General features: G+C 38.5%; 1 protein-coding gene and 1 long non-coding RNA gene across 2 annotated transcripts in view; one reads left to right on the forward strand and one right to left on the reverse strand.

The window, feature by feature from the left end:
- The window catches only part of LOC130176136 (uncharacterized), an 81127-nt gene extending 77070 nt beyond the window's left edge, over window positions 1–4057 (forward strand). The window contains exon 3 of the long non-coding RNA XR_008828839.1: window positions 3639–4057. This is a non-coding gene — a long non-coding RNA (uncharacterized LOC130176136). The remainder of the gene's footprint in view (window positions 1–3638) is intronic.
- A 129-nt stretch (window positions 4058–4186) lies between these two features.
- On the reverse strand, window positions 4187–7891 carry lysmd4 (LysM, putative peptidoglycan-binding, domain containing 4). The gene is made up of 3 exons (XM_056387052.1): window positions 7772–7891; window positions 6287–6564; window positions 4187–6170 (listed from the first exon to the last, which is right to left on the reverse strand). Exons 2-3 carry the CDS (start codon window positions 6548–6550, stop codon window positions 5607–5609), a joined length of 828 nt encoding a protein of 275 aa, XP_056243027.1. The 5' UTR covers window positions 6551–6564; window positions 7772–7891; the 3' UTR covers window positions 4187–5606.
- Between the last annotated feature and the right edge of the window lie 524 nt (window positions 7892–8415).

The raw sequence follows: 8415 nt of genomic DNA on the forward strand, positions 1-8415 counted from the left end.
TGTAACTATGACCTCGTTTAGTAATAGAGAATTGATTTTCCATATTTTCCACACTGTCAACAAACTTCATAAAGGTAGAATTTGTGGTAGAGCTGTTGTAGTGAATTACAAATGATTGAACAGGTGTAGCTAAAAAAAAAAAAAAGCAGCCACTGAGTGTATAAGCATGTTTAAATTTAATAAATTTAAAAAAAAATTAATCTCTGAATTCATATAGATAATCATTTAATGCCTTAATAATGTTCTAACTACAGCAAATTAGCTCAAACTCTTTTTAAAATGTGGAGCATATATATCCTCTTATTCAATTTTCCTTTCAATCACTAAATGCGGAGTATATCAATACTATTCTCGCGAAGAATGAAGAGACAATAGCAACGAAGAACTATATAACTTTGCTCTCTCCATATAGTCTCTCTGTGTAGTTAGACTGGAACCGTCCCCCGGGTGAAGACCCCTCAAGCCTCGGGTGGAATGTAAAACAGGTGCTGCACAATTGGTTCCCCCACAGCGGGGGCGAAAGAAAAACAGCCGCCCCTGCAGGAACATGACTGACAGAACATCACATTCTCCAGCCAGCTGCATCTCCAGATGATCCCTTACTTACACAGTCAGACTTAAGGGATAACATACAGCATGCATACAATATATTATGTGTTCTCATTCAACTGCAAGATCCACTGAATTAAAAAATTGTATTAAATTAAACTGTAGTAGTTAAATATTCCTTGATAGCATATTTTCTGATTTCTCGGTAGGATTAGTTTTAATAGAGGAGATATATGTTTGTCATAAGACTAAATATGTGCTTATCTGCTTTGTCCTGCTTGACACCTTGTGTGTTCTTCAAGTATAACATCTGGCATGGATTCATACAATGAAATTCTGGCTGGAGATTCAAAGAAAGGATTTTTTAATTGAAACCACTCTGAAGCCTGTGAGACTGAAATGTCTCCTGGCAAAAGCCTTCAAATACATACTCATGTTGCTTTGTCATGTGACCTCCCTCACCCATTCAAATAGTTTTTCCACATTTGTTGACTCCTGGTGTCAAACTGATAATAGTCTTTTCATGCTGATACATGAAAAGTTAAAAGCAATATCTTTTTGGGAAAATGGAAAGTCTTGGCCTTGCTGTCAAAAAAATCATTCAAGTCACCAAACACTATGAGTGAAAAATGCATTTTATTGAAACCATTTTAACATCTACACTAGCTGTGGTTTTGGTTTGTCCATGAAAGTCTACTGCTGCCTCCCTTCCATCAGTCCAGCCCTGACCATAGCACATACCGGCACAACACTGAACCTACTGCTGTGCAACAATACACACATTCACAGCCCACAGACAGCAAATTGCTTCTCTCATTCCCCACCACGCCCTGCTTTCGTTCTCAGCCACCTGCAAAACAAACTGTGCTGGAAATTTCACTACAAATTACCCTGTGTCTGCCAAATCCCCCCGGGAGCGGAGGAAAATCAAAACCTTGGATCTCCCTGCCCCCGCAGAAACAGACATTAGCCTCACTCACATAGAAAATATCTTGACTGTATTTTGGCTTATAATACTAATAACCATGTTTTTTTCTTATTTATGAAATTCATTAAATCTGTTTTGTTACATTTGTTTTATAGAATTTTATGGTTTCAATCTGTATCTGGCAGTTTTAAAAGATTTCATTTGGCATTAAAAGTGGAGACAACTCTTAAAAAACTACTGTTAACCTTTCACCAAGAAGCTCATTTGAATTTTAAAAAAATTGAAAAATGTGTGGAGGTGAAGAGGAGAAACCATATGAAACTTCCCAGTTTACTTTTGTCATCACTAATTTCATGAACAACCCATACTTCTGTGGGCTTCGGGTCAACATGACATTGTAAAACTAAGCCTCCATTCCCACTAAGAAAGAGTGAAAACTGAGACCTGTTTCGCTTCAGGGGAAAATCAAAGGAAGGCACATACCTTAGCAGTGAATAATGATCAACAGCATTAACCAAACAGCATTTACATTGTCAGGGCCACAGTGCCTCCTGGTGTCGGTTCTGCAGAACTCCAGACAGACAGGAATGTCAGAGAGAGAGAGAGTGAGTCAGTGGCCGATGTGCCAGAGAGATGAGTGTTGAAAGCTCCTTGGAAAAAGGATTAGGGCTGTTTATGTTGGCCAAGTGGCCCGCTGCCAGCTGCTCAAGTGTGCAAACTTCTTAAAGCTGCAGAGCTTCAGTTTGCTCATGAATCTTTTCACTCTATTTACCCTCCACCCAGACTGTATGGATGGTTGTGCTTTGTTCAGGGGGAAAGCCCCTTCAGCTTCAGCCCCCACCTCCATAGAAACTCACTCTACTCCAAAAAAGTGCTGGATTCAAAACCAGCTCTTCTGCTACACCACCCCTCAAAAACACACCCGTACACAGAGTGTGCATAAATATGTATAAGTAGAAAAATGTATTTTGAGTAGAGTTTAGAAATGTTTCAGCATAATCTGACAGTTATATGTCAGTGAAGCTCTTCTGCTCATTGGCGTGTACTGTTTAATACTAATCAGACCCACCATAGTGTACTTGGCTTGTTGAAAGTAGGAATCCGACCACATTAAGTCAATTTATCCTCTACAGGAGCAGACTTGATATGGATTTCATCAAATATAGAAAAGCAGGGAGTAGAAGTGTCCAGATTGGAGGTAGAGGAAAAGGGGGAGCAGGGGAGGCCCATGTATTAATAGTAGGATAAGACTCAGCCTGGGAGGTGGCAGCATGCCAGAGCTCTGTGGCCTGGAGCTAGATCAGAGCAGGGTTCGTGAGCTGTAGTTATGAGACGAGGGTCTCAGGTCATGGAACAATAAAAGGCACAGAGCCTCTGTGGCAATAGAGCTAAACTACAACTTTTGGTCTTGAGTCTTAGAAAATGCTCATATAGTTGTTGTTCACTATATGGATTGGACTGCTGCCCTCAAGTGGACAACTTACTTACACACACACACACACACTGGTTCTTAGATATTCATTTGTTGCAAATTCATAAAATTAATCTATCCAGCTGTCCCCATGTTTTTGAATTCCTACAGCACTTGTCTCTTCGGGATGTATGAAGAGTGTTTTTGGCTTTACACATCAGGTCCAAACTGTTTGGACAGCAGCATTTGGGTATAATATTTTTCAACCATAATATCCACCCTCAGACACTGGATTTCCTATTTGTTTTAGCAGTGCTGCTCTGCTGCTGACCTTGTCCTTAGATTTCTGCAGAGAGTGAATGCAAAACAATTCATTTTGCGTTTGGGTCTTTAAAATCCTGAAGGTTGTGTTACTGAGTGAAATCATATTTCATATCTACTGTGTAATTTCTTTTATAGATGTATTGTATTGTTTATGTATGAACTGTTCATATTTAATGAACTGGATATGGTGTCCAAGAGTGTACCAAGGACATGCATTGTGGTAGGGTTTTCCCTTTGAGTAAATACATAATGCACGATCCAAAGTTGGACCTTTCACTTGCATGTATAAGCACAACTTGGAGGACTGGTATCAAACTATGATCTTTGTATGGTGTTGAGGTAATATAACTCTTTAAAAATCCATATCACATTGAAGTTGTTTCTCATATACATATATTTTGAATTTTACTCTACTCACATCTATAGGTACTTCCACTGGAGGGACTGGTTTATAAACTGATGACTGACTGGGCAGAAGTTCAGTGCTCTCCATAAAGTACTCTATTCAGCTACTGATAAGTTGGACTGGACTGGACCTCCAACTGTGGGAGTACTCAGAAGACGTTGATGTATAGCTGCTACACAAGCTTTGGTTATCATTTACTCAAAAAATAAATTTAAACTTTTTTGACCATCCAAAATAATGTATAAACCTACATGCAGTTTCACTCAAGAGCTGTCAAGACAGAAGACTGTCGCCATCCCTCCAAAACCCAACACACTACAGCAACGGTTTGTGCCTGCTATCTTTAGGCAATTGTGGGTACTGCAAGTAATCACAAATTACACATGTATGTACGTATGTATGCATATTTAGTTGTATATTAGCTGTAGTAAGTGTTTTATCAGTTCATTGTGTATGTGTGTGTGTGTTCATCTATAATCACATTATAAATGAGCAATTGTGCTAATATAGCCTACTCTTTAGTGGCAAAAAATAATTGTCAAAAAAAAACTTTGACTCGTATACCATATACACTCACTTGTCAGTTTATTAGGAACCTAGCTAAAAGTAATGCAATCTAATACAACAGTCCTGCAATAAATCCTCCATTCATGACGATTATAATGTTCATTTCGTGTTGAAACTGTGTTGATTTAATTGTATATTCACTTTGGAGGCTGCAGCTTGTGGTGCTGTTGCTGTAAACTGAATGTTTGTATTAAATAGACACATGCTGAAAAAAAGATTCAGACATTCATCATGTCCACTCTTCCATCCAAAATATAATTTAACTTTTTAGAAATATGTCAATAAAATTTAAGTACTTCAGACTTTAAAAAGTGCACTGGACAAGCCATGACAAATCCACTCCTGTTCATGGTGGACTCAATTACCCATCAAACAATGCAAGATGGGAGTGTGTGCAATACCATACAAACTTAACTATAAAGGTTTAAGGCACTTTTCTAAATCTCACACTTCAGGGACATTGTAGATGAGTAAATGTCATTTTCTAAATGCAACACCTTGAATTTTAAAGATCGCAAGGTGTCAAATGAACTCATACAACCCAAAAAGATAAAGTATATTGCACCACATTGTTACTGTAAACACAATTCACGTTTTTGGCATTGTCAGATCCGGAGACAAGGCATGAGGTGCACTGCAATAACTAAACACTGAACACATAGACACAGAAAATAAGTTAGATCAAAAAAGTCACACAAATAACGCTCAAACCCCATGTCAAATACAGTGTAACCTCACTCAGCTTTGGCAACAGAGAAACACAATATATCTCTTCCAGTTTTGGGCTTAGAGTTTAAAAATATATTGTTGTACCATGACAGACATCTGATTTACACCTGATACGCGATACTGATATGATGACACTTTATGTGTTGATATTGACAACAGGCAGTGGTGGGAAGGCAGGTTGTGCTAAAGCCTAAACAGAAATACCTACAGTGTGGATTTTTTTCTCCAGACACAAAGTTTTCCATTTGCACTTATTTTTCAGCTTGATTCATGTGAGGATTTCACATGACACAACCACTTAATACCTCAGATTTAGTAAAACACCTGAGGAACTGTGATCCCAGCAAATATCAAGAGTTTTTCAAAAACAAACAATCAGGGAAACAAAGTCCCAAGAATAATACTTCAGAAAACTGTTCTCTACTTGTTTGATGAAATACTGTGCAACTACATTGTCACAAAAATGAGAACAGCGTGCAGCTACTTCACTTCAGTGCAACCACTGAAGTATCTGCATCAATCATCACAGTTATGGTAAAATAAAACGTAAATGTCACTGGTATAAACCAGACACGATGATATTGCACTGAGTTAAACCGTTAAGATTTGGCTTTATCTTGATTGTCACATTCTTCTGAGGTCTAACCCAACAATCTTAAAATGATTCTGGTTTTCTAAGACTCAAGTCTGGACTATCCCGGTTCTTGAAAATCCTCAGGCCTCATTAAGCTGAGGCCCGTCCCTGAGTCATTTGAAGATTTGATGGATGACTGTAAAGCACCACTACCATCTGTTGGTGAAACTGCTCCATTATCTTTTGTTTTGAAATAAATTACATAAAATAATGGCAGGACAATGCCTATCAGGAGCATGGCGACTACAGCGTTCCACCATTGGATTCCCCAGTCTGCACCGTGACTGGTCAGGCCCCGTCGTCTGAAACCAAACCTTTGCTCTTTTTCTGAGTTATCCAAGAAATCCTCATCTTGATCATTCGTAGTCTGAATTAGTTTCTCAATGTCATTATCCACCTCGATTAGAAAGTCTGTGACCTCCTGTAGATGTGGTTGGGATCTGGCTCTGTCCTGAGGCCTGACTGGTGTGGTGGATGAATGTGGCATCTCTTCTTGAAGGTCACTTGGGTCTGTGTAAGTCTCAGTTAAAAAGCTGTGTTTCTGAACTGGTATTTTGATAGATGTCAGTGCAAATAAATCTTGCTCCTGCATAAGGTTGTTCACCCGCTTTATATCTGCCACCTGTGGGTAGAAATGGGAATGAAGGAACATTAATGTCAATACAGTACATTTATTAAAACACTGAGGGGGATCACCAACACAAGAAATTATTAAAAAATAAACAAATAAATGTTTACCTTACACCCATATTGTAGTGCAAGCTTGTTAAGATTGTCACCTTCTAACACCTTCCGCTCCAGCAGCTGTACGTTTCTCAGTCTGTCCTGCTCCTGCTCCAGGACAACCCGCGGCCTCATCTCCATGACACTGAGCTCCTCATCATCTGAGGATACGGCTGACTCATTTGGCCTCCTCTTGAACATATACACATGGCCATCTGCGCTGGCATGGACATCCACCGGGGCCTGGAAAGCCCGTGGAACATGCTCGCCCCGCCGCATAATGACACCCAAGCCTGTCGGGAATATCCCAATTCCAACAGTCAGTTTTTTATTTTTTATTTAACAACTAACACAGAAATATATATAATATATATATATATATATATATAATATATAATAAATAAATATATATATATATATATAATTTTATATATTTCAATTTAAAAATGTTTTGTAATGCATATTTAAATAGGCACTTGAGACTCTCAGTTGCATCTCACCTGTAAACTCAGTTTTGGCATACTCAGTGCAAGACTAAAATTATTTTCATTATTGATTTATATGCCAGTTATTTGACTAATTATTCACAATATCACAGAGTCCAAGGATATGTCTTCAAATGTTTTGTTTTACCAGCACAGCAAAATTCTGAAAAGGATTTTAGTTTACAATGATATAAACCAGAGAGAAGCTGCAAGTCCTCACATTGGAGTTTTTTTCCCCATAGCTAAATACTTTTTATATAACAGATTCACCTAAATCTTAATGCCAGTGCTAACTAACAATGTTTAGTGGGTTGACAGGACTGATGCATTCACAGGAGAATTTCAGTGACTCATGCTCAGCAGAGGAAAAAAAAGAAATTCAACTGCACTTCACTTCGCCAGGATTCTATTTTACCCCCCTTTTATTTCATGTACCCTTGTTATCAATAAAGTGTTGCCACGGTTAACTTTCACAATGTGTGAATCTAACAGTAGTTTATTATTGGAAAACCATACTATTAATGCCACATAACCCAAACAAACCACACCGACAGCTCCCTTTTGCGAAGAGTCTCAGTGGCTGTTCGGTCCGCGTCTCAATAACTTTTACACGATCCAAAGCAAATGTTACCTCCACCTAAATTAGTTATGTGGTTGACTATTAACCTCGGATTCCACCTGAAACATTTAATTGAATTCAATTTAAGCTTACAGTTACGTTTACATGTTGACAAGTAAAGTTGTAGGAGGACGGAGCAAAACAAGGAGCACTTGAAGGGAGCACTAACGTTAGCTAACATGCTAATGTAGCTAACAGCAGCAAGTTAGCTTTAGCTCTTGCATGTGTTAACCCCACTGTCGGCACCGTGGCAGAAAGCAAGTCAGCAAACTGCTTTACTCCGGCTTCAGCTACGCTTAGCTCATGTGTTTGAGATCACATAAATAAACGCTACTAACATGAAACACAGTTTCACAGACTTTTTAAACTCAGACGGCGCTGTTTCCATCCAGTTACCTTATCCAAATGCTTTAGCAACAGTAATGCAAGCCACCGCCGTCCCACGGCAGTCCGTCCCAGCTTGGCTTTCTAACATTACAACAGCCAGCGGTGTTAGTGGCTACTGGGTTAGCTTACTTCTTCTTCTTTGTACCTTCTGTAAAACAAATTGGCATAGACGGGATTTGCCCTACCGCCACCTACTGCTCTACAAATGACACAACATTGACAACAATAAATGATTTTTATTTCTAAAGAACTTTATCAAAAATGTTCAGTTAAATGCTAATGATGATGCTCTTTTATTTTTTATTGTTGTTTGGTTCTGTTGTGGTCATCTGCTGTGTTTGATATATTCATGGGCAGTTTATTAAACTAAAACTAAGGCAGTGTAATACAGCGGTTCTGCAATACACCATACCTTCATGAAGTTTACAATTGAAATAATTTTCATAGATTGTGTGAAATTGTGTCAATTCAACTGTATGATAAGATTGGAGGCTGTAGTTTGTTAAGCTGTTGAACTGTATTGTATTATACTAACAGGCATCTGTAGCCTATTATTTTGTCCACCCTATTTATATCAATGAGGGCAGGCTAAATAATAGAAGTGCCTCTCTGTATAATGCAATAAAGTTCAACAGCACCATAGACGACATCCT

This window comes from Seriola aureovittata, chromosome 10 (assembly GCF_021018895.1).
Source record: "Seriola aureovittata isolate HTS-2021-v1 ecotype China chromosome 10, ASM2101889v1, whole genome shotgun sequence".
NCBI lineage: Eukaryota > Metazoa > Chordata > Actinopteri > Carangiformes > Carangidae > Seriola > Seriola aureovittata.

What these genes read in the sequence shown, in the direction of transcription:
- lysmd4 (XM_056387052.1), bottom strand. Translation starts at nt 6,550, where the DNA reads ATGCGGCGGGGCGAGCATGTTCCACGGGCTTTCCAGGCCCCGGTGGAT. An exon ending in CACTACAATATGGGTGTAAG is followed by an intron (nt 6,171 to 6,286) that starts GTAAACATTTAT and finishes TTCTACCCACAG; the next exon opens with GTGGCAGATATAAAGCGGGT.